This window comes from Phaethon aethereus (genome assembly GCF_964289735.1).
Source record: "Phaethon aethereus genome assembly, chromosome: 5".
In the NCBI taxonomy this organism is placed as follows: domain Eukaryota; kingdom Metazoa; phylum Chordata; class Aves; order Phaethontiformes; family Phaethontidae; genus Phaethon; species Phaethon aethereus.
In genome coordinates, this window is record NC_138579.1 from 31,375,526 (window position 1) to 31,390,190 (window position 14,665).

At 39.8% G+C, this 14,665-nt stretch overlaps 1 protein-coding gene across 1 annotated transcript; it reads left to right on the plus strand.

Annotated features, from left to right (window-relative positions):
* Nucleotides 1-2,172: 2,172 nt before the first annotated feature.
* DTD2 (D-aminoacyl-tRNA deacylase 2) lies at nucleotides 2,173-10,771 on the plus strand (the record flags this gene model as incomplete). Its single annotated transcript, XM_082001074.1, has 3 exons — nucleotides 2,173-2,280; nucleotides 8,338-8,407; nucleotides 10,446-10,771. The coding sequence occupies 3 exons, from the start codon at nucleotides 2,173-2,175 to the stop codon at nucleotides 10,769-10,771; spliced, it is 504 nt and encodes a 167-aa protein (XP_081857200.1).
* Nucleotides 10,772-14,665: the final 3,894 nt, after the last annotated feature.

Here is a 14,665-nt window from a genome sequence, read left to right on the forward strand (position 1 = left end):
AGAGAACTGATGCGAAAATAACCAAAACGTCTTCTGGATACCAGTCTCAAAATACCTACTCTGTGCTCCAGGGACAACAAGCCGAGAGGACACAAGATATATTCTGGGACAGCTGTCAAATCCAAAACATGCAGCAAAATGCCTTTATATAGTAACTGATAAAAATATCAATATAATTGCTGCATGGATATATTCTTTACATGTCAGGAGGTTCTTTTCTATACAAAACCCACAGTCAAATCCAAACTCTCATCTAAAATTTAACCAACAAATTTACTATCATTCTTTGGCATATAAAGAGAGGCCCTTAACTATGGCCCAGTAAGATTCAAGAAATGCAAGATGAATTACAACAAAATGAATTTGGCTTCCCAAGGAAAATATGACATAATTACACCAAGAATCCATAAATAAACAATGATGTCATACTGATTTTTTTATACTGTTTCACGGGCATTTGTGTTGAAACTTGCACATGAGTAAGCGTTCTCCATCAAATCCTGGCTTAATGATAGTACAACAAAGAACATCCATATCCCTCTATATTAATATTCCTGTATAATCTGCTTACCTAATTTGCTCAGACTGTAGTAGAAACCATTTTCCTTAACAATCAATTTATATCACTATATATTATGGAAAAACCCTCACATGAAGTGGATTTCTACCTCATTAAGCTCTTCTTAATGTGTCTGGGGATACAGCTTTAGAGTAAATGAACAGAAGGTATTTTAAATAAAATTAGCTAAGTTTAAATAAAAACAGCTCATACTTAACAATACCCTACAGCTAGCAAAAATGAGCTAGTTTACGCACTAACCACCTAGTGCCACTTCCTCTTCTTTCACAAAGGTTTGCTTTAGCAAGAGCAACCTAGCTGAACACTCATGCAAGAGAATGTTGTTTTAAAGTAACAGACAGAAGCTGAATGTATCCTTATGTGTAACACGGACTATTAATGAGTGGATATTGCCCCTTGATGCGCAACACATAACTTCAGTACTCTATGATTGAGGCCAGGGAATAAAATTTGGTTTCTTACCCATGCTGCTGTGTATTACATTTAAAAACAAACATAGTTATAAAAACAAAATCCACAGTCTTAAAACTAATTCCTAGAGACTGAATTCTGCCTCGCTTTATCCTGACTTTGCTGCCAATGTTATTCAAAATTTGTATCTGTCAGCATTCATGGACAGGAGAAAGGCACAACTCTTCTAATTTAGGAGCTGCCTGATGAATATTAGGGTATGTAGCCAAGAACCTGAAAGATAGTAAGAGAAGCAGTTGCAATATTTTAACTTCCCGTTAGGTACGGAAGCTCGTTTCAGAACTATGCACTTTTTTTTCGGGTCATGATTTTGATCCCTAGCTATCCAGGTCCCTTTTAACTGCATTCTTCTCTGCTCCCTCGGCTCCACAGCAACACCGTTGAAGAGAAATGCTCCAACTTGATAGGTTCACCTCAGTCACCTGAAACACAAACATTACTTGTTTTTAAAGAAGTGACAACAATTGTCTTTCATTTCCATGCAGAAGCCACACAGCATACTATTCTTACCCCAAGCATGCAACACTTCCCCACTAGAAGACAGGCAGATTTTTCATTTCTCGCCAGAAAAAGAAACAAAAACCCGCTCCCTGCTAGCTGTAGGGCATCGGTAAGTTGAGCTGTAGAAGTACTTCGTTTATTCCGTTCTGAAGCTTGTACCCCCGCTGCGTGCCCCCTCCTCAGAGGTCACTGCCGAAATCACGAGCCCCGTTTCACCCTCCGCAAAACCAGTATGGTATTTGCATATTTTCTCTGGCATTTTTAGCAAGGACTTTTATCGCTTGCATGTCACATAAGCCGTTTTTAAATACTTGCGGAGGAAAGCCGTTGCCATCCTGCAGCCCCCATCGTTAGCCTCTCCCTCGGCGCCGGTTTCAGCCCCGCTTTGCCGCGCCCGTTATTCCCCCGCAAGATGGCGGCGCCAGCGCCCTGTCTCCTACCCCCGCCCCCCGCCTTCCAGCTGCCTGCGATAGTCGCCTGTGACCCCTGGGCTCCTGCAGCCTGGGTACCCAGCCCCACCGGGTACCGATGCGAGCAGCCTGCGCTGGCGGAAAGGCGTTACCGGGCGACAGCGGCCGCCCCAGGCACCGCCCCCGCCCGCACGCTGTAGGGAGCCCGCTATGGCGGCGGCGCGGCCGGCGCTGGCTCGGGCCCTGCTGCAGCAGTGCGTGTCTGCCCGGCTGCAGGTGAAGCTGCCCGAACGCGACTCCCTGGCCGAGTGGGTGGAGGTAACGTCCGCCGCGGGCCGCGTCCCCCTCGGCATCGCCCCTTCTTCCCTCGCGGGGCGGGAGGCAGCGGCCCCGGCGGCGGGAGAACGCTTCTGCCTCCCGCGCGCAGGCGCCGGCGGGAGCTGCGGGAGGGCCCGGCGGCACCGCCCTCCTCTCCCCACGCGCGGTCAGCGCACTAATCCCTGTCGCGACGCCCGTGGGACTTCAGCCGATCCCAGTTTGAATCGTCGTCTACCCGTGCCTCAAATGCCTCCGCCAGGGTTCGTTGGCTGCGCGGGAGGCTCCCCCGGCGGCGGCTGGCCCCGCCAAGCAGCCGGGCGCACACCCAGCCGCTGCTCACCTCGGGGCGGGGGGGCGAACGGGAGCAAAAGGAGTAAGGAGCTTCGTGGGTTAGCGTGAGGTCAGGGAAAACATTTACCAGTTTTTACCCGTCAGGGACAAAACAGGCTTCACTTGAGGAATTTAAGTTACCAACTAACATAAACATTTAATTAGTGACTTGGGTAGTGGGCAAAACAAAAAAATATTTATAGACATTTGAGGAAAACACCCCTCCTCCTTTTCCAGGCTAAGCTTCACTTCAGGCACCTCTCCTGCCCCTTCCTAGTTTCCTCTCCAGAGCCCTCTCCTTACCCCTTCTTATCACCAGAGATTACACTGTCCCTCTGGCGAGGCAACGGGCCGCCCAGGAGGCTGGGGACAGCACACAGGGACTTCTCTCCACCGCTCCTTCCTGCTTTTCCTGGGCCTCCGCAGGCTGCAGCCCCTTCGGGAACATGCCTGCCCCTCCTTCCCTTCTAACTTTGGCTGCTCTTTCTTAAATAAACTTTCACAGAGACCCTACGGTCTTGGCTGATGGGCCCAGCTGTATACTGTGTTAATAGTGTACAGCTGGCAAAGAAGGGGTAGGCAGGGCGGTGGGACTGTGGCAGCAATAGTTCTGATTTATTTTTTTTCCCAGACCACTAACCAAAAATGAAATTTAGGATGTAGACCACCACACAACTTGAGGGAAACGTTGCCATTTCTCCCTTTTCCTCTCATAGTCTTCTGTGGGGAGAGGTAGGTAGGTCTGCAGACTCTTCGGGCTATGTGCTGTGCACACAGCCCAGGGCTATTTACCAAAGCATGAAGGCTGCCCTTTGTTATGCCGTACTTTTTTGTTCTTTAGTTTTCTTAATTGAATGGAAGATGTAAAGTTGAATGCAATTTCAAGAGCTAACCTAACACACACCACACACACCACACTATAGTTGTCACTGTTTATGGGTTACCTACACTAGAATAACTCATCTGTGCAGGTGTTAGCTATTTAGCCCTTGGGGTTTTTTGTATTTGTCTTTTGTCCTTCTTAAAGACTACTACAACAGAAGTAAAGGGCTAAATATAGTCACTCACATAACTTTTAAAAAGTAAAAAATCTAGTGTGTTTAAAGGGCTTATGAGTTCATTCAACAAATCTGAAAAGTTTTTTTTTAAAAAAGGTCTTTTCACTGGTTGACTTTCACATTGTTTTTAAAACATTTCTCTCCTTGTTTGGAAGAGGCAGATGGATCCATAAGACCTAGTTTCTGCAGCGTGGTCTGGGAAACCAGAACATTTTGCTCAAAGGAAATACGTGTCATCTCGCAGATACTGCGTTTGGCTGAAGTGCATCTGTGTGTATTGCATTATTAGCCTTGCGGTGTAAGGTTAATTATTGTGAAAGTTGCTCAGCACAGCACAAATTAACTCTGGGTGAAATATCCTATTTCTAGCTTGCTAATCTCAGAAGTAATTGTAGATCTAGTAAATAAAAGCAGAAATGTCATTTACTGGCTGTCTTTTAAACTATCCAAAAAGAGGCATATGTTATGGTTTAGAGATACCATGACTAACTCTATTACAAGGACATTATGCTGTTTATATCTCTTACTTGAAGTTTTAAATGGCTTAACCAAAATCACTGGGAAAGTAATAGATTGCGCTAAAGGAATCTGCAAGAGATTTGGGCAGTCTCAGCAGCAGATACTTTTCAGACATGAACCTTACTAATATTTGTCATGGGCACTTAGGAATCTTTCCTGGATACCTGGGCCTTTTCAGGAGAAATCTGTTGTAACAAGAACTAGTCACCATGCAGCAAAAAGCTATGGGAAGTTCATCGTTTCTTTAGTCTGGCTACTTTAGATGTCATTGGAAGGAATCTTTGCTGCTGATGTTTTCTGGTGGGGCAATGTTACTCCCCATATATGCATGTCAATGAAAAAATAAAAAATATAGACCTCATAATCCACTATTTACATAAACCAGTGTGTCCCTGATGTTCTATAACAACTTAAAAGTAGGTCCTCACCTTGAGAAATTTCTAGTTTACTATAAATAGCACATTATGTAGGTGGCTTTGAATAGCTTCAGAGCTTTAAAAGACCCTTGTAGATACTTTAGGAATTTTAGAGCAGAGGTTCTTTATCTGCAAAAAGGTTAGGAGTGTACTTTATATATATACATGAATCACTGCCTTCATTGTGTTTTCATGATTGAGTTTTTCTGGCCTGTTGAGGACTACTGGGGATGGGATGTCTTGTTTATGGAGAAATGTTTGTTAGGTAGCATCCATAAAAGGTCTACAGCAAAAGACTTAGGAGGCAAAAAAAGGAATTCTCCTTTTAAAGATAGGGGAGAAATAAGGTGAGATTTGGTGTATTTCACGTGTATGGGAGAAAATAAATGTAAAATGAATATTCAGCTGAAAAGTATAAGTGTCTACACTTCATGCATTGAAAACTGTCTTTCCCTTATCTTCTTTCCCTTGATTTGTTTTCTGGTTGAGATAGCAAAAAGAGGTGCAAAGTACCAGGTACAGACTTGTTCTGTGACCTGTGGTAGATGATGTAATCTCTCTTTGCTGCAGCTGAATGTAAGAAATATGAAGAAATCTTCTCACGGGGTGGCAAATCTGAACTTGAAATGGAAATGTCAAAGAATACTTTATATAAGCTAGTTCCACAAACTGGCTTCCTAAGGATTACAAAGTGTCTCTGTTTTCGTTATCAGTTGTATTACATTTTCCTGGGGAGGAAAAAAAAAAAGAAAAAAGTAGAGTTGAGATAACATTTTGCAGAATATATCTGGGTTTTGCTAATGAAATTCTGGAAAATTCAGATGAATGTATTTAGTAAGGAGGGTGGGGAAGGAGTTAGTTATTTGTTTTTCCCACAGAAGAGCTAAAAAGCAGTGTTTGGAGGCAGCATTGCTAAGGCTGGCTGTATGGCCTTAGGGGCTGGGTACTTCAGCCCTTCATGATGCAGGTTGCCTGGTCTGATGATTACTTAGGACAGTTGTATGATAAATGCCAGTGTTGCAAAGTAACATGCTTTAGTGGCTTATTTATGTAGGCATTTTACTCATAGCAATAAATCCACGTAGAGCACAGTTTCCTTGCCCAGCCGCCTGCATGTCACTACGTAAGTTCCTTGCAGTGGCAGTTTGCACATCAGCATGTTGAATATTTATGACCTTCTTACTTGTGTTATTTCGCTTGATTTTTCCTGTGTTAAATATAGCTTGGAAGAGCAGCCAACTAGACTTTGATAGGCCACAGAGAACCTTCAGCAATGGCGATGTTTTTGCTTTGGTTCAAAGGTTTACACATTCCCATTCCTTACATTGCCAAACAGCATGAGTCTTTTACACCTGAAACACTGATACAAGATCAGAGAACTGACATGAACTATTATTAGGTTAGCTCTTGAAATTGCGTTCAATTTTACATCTTCTATTCAATTAAGAAAACTAAAGAACAAAAGACTAAGACATAACAAGAGGTTGAAACATGGTTGCACGTGTGTTGAAAGTAGGATTCAACCCCAGGTTTCAGTCATAGTTGAAACTGTAAGTTTCAACTTAATAATAGTTGAAGAGTTTTCAGCTATAACGTGGTTGAAAAGTGTTCTGGAAGATCATAAACATGCAATATAGATAGAAGCATCCTCCTGCAGCTTTAACTTGTCTCTGACTTAATTTTTTCTTCATTTAACCTCCTGTCCCTCTAATTTCCCTCAATGTGTCTCATCTTGTGATAAAAAGTATGTTCAAAAATAGGCATCAAATCATGAGAGAGGCTGGAAAAAAAAATTAATATTTTTACTTAATCTTTAGCTGTCTGGCCTTAGGACTTGCAGATGTCACTTTATTTACCTTTTTGTCTTTTTAAATGAGCTGCTTGCAGAATATTGTTACATCTGTATGTCAGACTGTGCAAAAAAGTCACACGTCTCAGAATTAGAACGATTTTCTGTGATGTGTGCTATATGATGGAGTCACTTATTTGTAATGCAGTGATCAGATATATGCAATGTAAATGTGTTTGGCCTATTTTATCACAAACATTTTTATTAGTAGGTGTGTGTGCATTGTTATTCTCTATTAATATCCTGACACTGGTCCATTTCTGGAACAAATATTTAGTTAAACATGTAAGGATATCTAAGTTTTGGCAGCTTGTGTTGCTCTCCCTTATTCTGGCAGCCTGTGTTGCTCTCCCTTATTCAAACAGGTGGTTTGAAATGTCATTTGAGGTTCAGGCCATGAAATTTCTTACAGTGTTTATGAAATATGGCAGTCATTTGGGAACCTGTATAATATTCTGCAGTGGTCCAAATGAGTTCTGAAAGGAGCCATTTAAAGCTTTCAAAAGTTCTCATCACGTGACGTTTTGGCTACAAAGAACATTCTTTTTCCAGAAGTTAGTCACTAGAAAAATAGTTGAGAAGGCATAGCTCTTCTCAGTCATGGCCTTGAGCATTTTGTTTAATCTCTGCAATAACAAAGGGATAAAATCTGATGTATGTAGCTAAGTTTTCTTCACCAAAAACCTTTCTCTTTTAAAGAAAAGGGGAAAGGAAAACAGAGGAGCAGAAAAATTAAAAAAAAAGTATTTCAAAGAAACCATTCACATTTCTTATCCTTTTGCTTTGATAATATTGATATTAATGACTCCTTCCTGCCCCAATCTAACTAGCATCCCTTAGGTGGTATTTCATAAGCTGACATTTATTTTTCTTCTAACAAAAACATAAAGATACTTATTCTGGACAAAGCAGTGGTGAGGTTTGTTAGAAACTGTGTGCCTGTGGATATTGTATGCCTTTTTTGTTTTTTTCTGAAGAACTTAAACCATTCAGGTATACTTGTGCATAAGACATAATTGCTGTTGGCTGCAGAGCCTATCACTTTGTCTTTAAATAAAGCATAGCTTGTTGCACATGCATTCCCTGTGAACTAACCAAGAGAGTAGAAAAGCTACACAGGAATTTCCTTGTGCTCTCTCCTCTGTACAAATCTAATTGATCCCTCAAATAGATAGTTCTTACAAGTAGTCTCTCTGAATGCTAAAGAAGTGGCATATCCTTTACCCTATACAAATCAGGGGAAAGGTCCCATTTCACCCAAAAGATTTCACCCAAACTGATAAATGATATTTAAACAACTTTATAATACTCTGAATGACTGAATAGTTGTTGGTCATCATATTTAAATTGGTCATCATATTTAAATCTTTACTTAACAAACTCTGTGTTTTTTCAGAATTATCCTGTACTAGATTACTTTTAACATCAAAATATAACTCAGTTCACTGACAAGTCCTGTGATGTTTGTCATGTTTCATAATTGGAAATAGCTCATAATTCACACTGAAAATTATTTCATCTGTATGTTTGATAGGAAAAAAGCTTAAATTATTTCCTATGCTGGATTTAAGTACACTAATTCATCTTGTCACCTTGACTATGTTAATACGGTACATTGTACATTCCAATTAAATTTGGCTTCACATGGAGCTAATAAATTGGCTTAATTGTATGTAGAAGCATTGTGCAGATAATCAGTATATATCTCATAAGCTTCCACAGTGTGGTGTGTAAACTTGATGTCTGAAGCTATCCTGAATAACTAAAACTACTCTCTGAAGCTTTTTTGTTGTGTAGTTTTGTCATTTTTGATACCAGTTTTAATGATAACTGTGTATGGTGGACAATGAGAAACATTGACTTTGTTCTCTGTAATCTTTTGCAGATCCAGCGAGGGCTTGTTATCTACATATGCTTCTTCAAAGGTGCTGATGCGGATCTTGTTCCAAAAATTGGTATGGTATAATCCTTACAAATTCTTGTATTGTTTGAAAAAGAAGAAAAGCAATAGAAGCAGAGAAGGCAGCAACCATTTCGACAAGAAATTGTCAAAAAGGCATCAGATAGCATAATTCCAAATCAATCATCTGGCTGAAAGAACACCTTGGTCGGTGTTGTTTCTTTTGACAGTTGTCCATACCTCTCTGTCTGTCTGCTCATGATCAACCTGTAAGAAAATCAATTCCCATGGTTGTAACATTCTAGCAAATACAGATAGTGCTGCACCTGCTGCACAGATATCACCTCTTTGAGATATTACATGTATCAGGCAATAGGTACAGTCCAGCACAGAACTGAATTTAGAGACAACGGTTTTCAAATCATTCATAGTTTGATCTCACTGTATGTGCAGGATATTTAAAATTATAGCCAGTAGAGGGAGTTGGGTGGATAACTAAACAGTGTCCTTCCCATCTCATTTCAGAGATAATATATACACTGTTAGCATTTCAAGTGCAGTTTTCTGGTTTGGAAGTGACAACAGCAATATCTGCCGTTCTTTCCCTTTTCTCGCTATGCACTTTAACATTTACATCAAAGAGGAGAAGATGCTCTGGATGAGGTCAAGTGGTAGTGACTTCTGTCTTCACCCACTGTTGTGTCTTGAGGTTTTTTGTTTTGGTTTTTTTTTTTTTCCTTTTTACTTTTTTTTTCATTTCTTCTCCCTCCTTTCCTCCATCAGTAGCACTGGATAACCTGGGAGATTCCGTGATGCAATGTGCTCCACATAAAAGTGCCCCTTTTCTTTTCTGCGGCTGGCTGATACTAGTAGTTTCGCAAAAGGTCATGTAAGAATAGTCTATTTCAGGCTGCTTGCTGGGACCAGCAGAAAAGACCTGGCAGTGTGCAAGCACAGATGCTATTGAAAATGCTGAGAGCAGCTCCTGGGGGGTTCTCTTTTGGTCTTGAAGGGCACAGTCTTTCTGTGATGCTAAACTAAGTTGAAATCTTTGGGTGTATTTAAAGCTATGATATGAAAACTGATTTTGTACTTGTGAGAGTTTCACGAGAGTGTTACTTGAGAATAATGACCTTTTCAGCTGTGTGGCAGCTGAAACAGGCCAGAAAAAGAAAGTTCTGTTTCCTATTAGGGGATTCATCTGTGACCATCCTCCTCAAGCCTGTGTCTTACCGAGTAGTTTTTCCTAAATATATTTTGAAACTGTTTAAATGAGTAGTTTTGCTTCATGAATCACAACTCAGCTCTTTTTGCTTCGAACAACATTAAATTTTTATGGGTTTGGAGGCATAACCGGTATCTTCACAGCTTTTACAGAGTTGAAGGAAGTTTTGAGGGAATGATTTGATATGTTATAGAAACATTGGAAAATATAATGCTAGTAAATGCATCGATTTTATTTGCAAGTTTATACATTCTGGCTTATGGGCCAAACCGCATCTCTGATCTTGCTGTCCATCTCCTCTCTCAAAAGACAAGCTGGCACCTGCACGGCTCGAAGTGGAGCACTGAAGGGCACTTGCTCCACTTGAGACCGAACTGCTGAGCTGTGGCTTCAGCCCTGATCAGTGCTGGGTCCTGCTGCGAACGACTGCGACCAGAATGGAAAAACAGTCAGGGCAGAAACTTCTCCAAAGCGCGCAGAAGATGGTGTTATCTCCTACAATGTGGAGTGTTGTGCAAATGTTGCCTGCTTGAGTATCAGGCAATTAGGTTAGGGTCACTAATTGGATCCTGGGTTCCTTTGGGTGTGTCCGACTAGAATCAACTTTAGGATTTCAGACAGCCAACCACTTTCAATAACTCATTAGACATATTACATTAATATAAATATCCTTCACATTCTTCACACGACTCAAACATCTTAGTCAGTTAATAGTATTTACAGACTTTGTTTCATTGCATTAATAATAAGCGTCTTTTACTTGAACATTTTGTCACATACTGCAATATTTGTTGAATCTTGTTTTATGATGTTATATTAGGTCCCGTTTAATTTACTTTAGTAACACTAACTTTGTTTTTATTTGCAGTCAACGTGCTATTGAATGTTAAATTAAGTGAAAATGAGAGAGGCGAGTACGTTTCTATTCTTGACTTACCAGGCGATGTACTAATCATACCACAAGCTACCCTAGGTGGTAAACCAAAGGGAAGAAAGATGCAGTACCATGCAAATATTGAAAAAGAAAAAGGGCTGGAACTTTATTCTCAGTTTGTGACTTTGTGTGAAGAAGAACTGGCTGCCAGTGCCAAATGTGGGGAAGCAGGTGTTCTCGTCAAGCACGGCACGTATGGAAACAGGCAGGTGTTAAAACTGGATACAAATGGACCTTACACTCATCTGATTGAATTTTGAAAAACTAAATTATATCCTGGATCCAGTACTGGCTTGCAACTGTTATAATTTCTAAGCATTAATGTACTTAGATCGTTTGGGAGATACAGTCTAAGAAAGACTTTCACTCATCTGTACTGGTGTTGCCAATCCCACTAAAAAGAAGGGTGCCTGAGACTGCTTTGCTATAATTAGCATGTGTTTTTTGTCCATATTCATCTGAAGTGTGCTCAAAATAATTGTTAGTATTAATCCAATGAAGTCGTATAGTTTGGAAGGCTTTATTAACAAAAATAGGGTAATGCATACCTTTCTTACTACAACATAATGACAAAAGTATTACATGTATTAGCTATTGTAAAGTATGCTTGAGGAAGTGAAGATTATAGATTTTTAAAAATGGATGCTGTAGACCTACTTATTTGTTCCCAGATTTCCTGAGTCAGACAATTTTTGTCTTTCTGTTTTCTGTCTATGAAATAGCAATGCTTTCTAGCTAACAAATGTATCGAAAGCACAAATTCACTGAATTTTTACCCTCTTAGAGAGCAGGTACTAAATAAGAAAGTCCACCCTCTCATCCAGAGTGTGTAGGGGTGGGCCGTTTAAGGTAGTACTAGGACTGAACGTGGGCTATACAGGGAAGAAAAAGTGAGGCACATCTAGAAGCTGAAGTCAAGGCAGTACCACTGAATTGCTTTCTTGAAGTTTGCACGCCAAAATCTCCTCTGATGTGTTTTGATAGGCTGCTTGCTACGGCTTGGTCTGTGTCCTTATTACCTTGGTCGTCTTGTCTATTCAATTCCTTCATAACAGAGCCTCAGGAAAAGGACTGAAATATTAAAATGAAAACAAAAATAAAAATGCTGCGACGTATGCAGCCATCTCATTGTTCCCTCTGCCCCTATTGCTTCCTTCCAGCATTTTGTCTATTGACTTCTCCAGGGAGAGACTAGCTTCTATTTCTTTTATCTACAGTGTTGGTACATTTAGGGTCCCATTCCCAGCTGACCCCCTGTGCAGTACTGTCAGAAACATTATTAACAGATGGTGTTAAGAAGATATAATGGGAAATTTTGTCTTGTAAGGCAGTAAGACCAGAACAGCTACATTAAAATGTGGCAAATTCGAAACTGATTCAAGTGCATTCATCCTGTGAGTCAAGTTGCTCTTTTACTGCAGTCATGGTTTTTGAAGTCAGTAATTTAAAAGGGTTCAAAGTGAAATTGGACAATTGTATGATTTGCAATAACTAGCCAGAATTCCCATTTAAATAATAAATTATTCTGGAAAAGGTGTAAAACCTCATGGTTAGTCAGCATGCCAGCTTGTGCAATCTTAAATTGGAGGTCAGTAGTTACAAATACTCTGTCCTTATCTTTATTTTTTTAAAAACATAACTGAATGTGTAATCTGCAGGCCTAAATTATGCCATGAGAATCACATTTTTTGAACAGATACAAAGCTCATAGTTTGGATAAGAGAGTAATGAGATTTTTCAGATTATCATAATGTCTGGTTAGTAATTATGAAATATGTAAGGATGTACTCTCACAGTTGAAAACAACTATTCTCACAAATGCCCTGGAAATATTAGCTAGGTCTCAAATGACATATTTATTCATTAATAATTAACAGTTCTGATTATAGACACAATATGAGTCATGTTCTAAGTTCTTACCAGCGACCTTTAAATAAGATTGTCCTGATGTGAATAATTAATACAAATTCATTATAATCTGTGTGCTTGAAAAAACTTTTTTTATGCCATTTTCTGTTGGAGACCAGATCCTAAAAAGTGCTGAGTAATACCACTTTTTGCTGACCTTACAGGAATTGCGGGTATTCAATATATCTCAAGAATTGATTCTTTGAGGTATAATACAAAGTCTGCAGGTTTTGATTTTTTTTTTCCTGGCTCCAGAAAGATCTTTGGCAGCCTGGGAATGAATTGTCTATATTTCAAGAACTCTGCAAGTTCTAAAAGGGATGAGCTTGAAAATGTTTAGTGAAAAGCAGACTTCAGACCAAGCTGCATCTTGTGCTGATCTCTCATATAAAAAACATACAAACTTAGCTATATTTCAGTGGTTCTTGAGACAAGACAGAACTCTGGACTTTCTGTAAAAAGGTGGCAGCTTGGTGTATTATCTGCCTGTTTCTGATTTATTTGTGTATCCATCTTGGAACGCTGATTTCTGCCGTCTTGTGCTCCAACGATTGGCAGCTTGTTGAATGCTTTGCCCTTTACACTGCTTTATTTATATCTACTATCGATTCACAATCCATTTACTGAAAGAAGCCATTTCTGAATAACATGATGGACCATGCTGATGAAAAAATTGATTAAAATTATTTTTTTAAAGCCAAATGCTCATTCCTTTCTGCCATGAATATATGCTTTAAATAAATGACCTGACACTGCTTTAAATAGTTTTTAATAGTTTTAAATGAGACTAGACAAAAGCTCAAACAATTATCCTGTTCTATACTTAGAGAATATCTATTGGAAGATGTTTAATATTCCCCTACTTCCTTGAAATAAACTATAAAATCAGGAGTCATCATTATCCTATTCTAGTGTGGCCTCCAATTCAACTGCCACACAGTAATTATTATATCAGGGTTTTGTGACCTTGTTTGCAGCGTACACACCCAGTGTGCTGAAGCTCAGTGTGCGTGGACTATGAACTGTACTCATAAAACTAACGAGTTCAGGTGCAGTAGCTTGTTTTCTAGTCAGTAGTGTTCCTGCTTCCTTCCCATGCCCTTTGTGGAAATATTTACCTCTGCTGCTAGATACAGGATGCAACATACAAATACTAATTCAGAATTGGAAGGTAATAAATGTCATGTAGCCCAGTAATAGTAGAAACAATGCTGCAACTGTATTGCTGTTGCTATTAACAGTCCACAGGCTTTGTCCTGAGTTTACAAGACCTCAGGACGGAGGTGTACCACATGTGCTTTGTCTGAACTTTCCCTGATCTTCTTGGAGCTTTGGTTTTATTTGATTTAGCTATAACAACAATTTTTCTAATGACAGGAGACTATGGCTGATCTGTTTTACTTTTGCTTTGTATGGTGTAACCACAGTTTTTATATAGATATTAACAATAAGTAGTTATTCTGTGCAGAATGCTATATTTATGAGTCTAACATAGTGTTACAGTGTGCAGAAGAGAAGACACCAGCTGCAGTGTAGAGTAGAGGCACGGGACAGTAAGAGGTGGGGCACAGGCTGGCACTGAAGACCCCAGGGCTATGAGCAACTTGTCAATGGTCAGTTAAAGAAAGGCAGACCTGGGACCAGACAAAACTAGTCTTAGGGGTAAAAAAGAGAAGGAAGAACGAAGATAAATAAACCGCAAAATACATAGTTGCACACTAACGAAGAAAAAGCAAGGTGTAAAACTTTTATTAGAAAACATGTAAAAATAGCCCCAGGTGAGAGCTATTTCCAAAAGAAGAAGAAGCAGAGAAAAAAGAAGAAACCATGAACACCAACATCGTACTCCTACAGGCACAGGGCTCTGGATGCTGATGATGGTCCGCTGTGCTCCCTCCACCAGATGGAAGCCACAGGGAAGTGAAAGGGTCAGCATGACACCAGGAGAAGAGGTAGGTACTAGACAGTGCATGCATAATGATTTTAACTGTAGTATTATTATTGAGACTTTCTATACAATTTTTTTGGTTTTAATTCCTTTCTTTTGCTGCAATATTTAGATCTGGTCTAATAATAATTCTTTGATTAGACTGGTAAGGTTGCAGTTATACTAATAATAATTTTTGTGTGACTTTACACATAGGGTGTGTTTCTTTTTGCCCATAACAAAATTTTGCAGATAACAGCTCCTGCAGACCACTGCTTCCCCATGTTGAAATGGCACCCACTTGATGGGCTGCTGGATA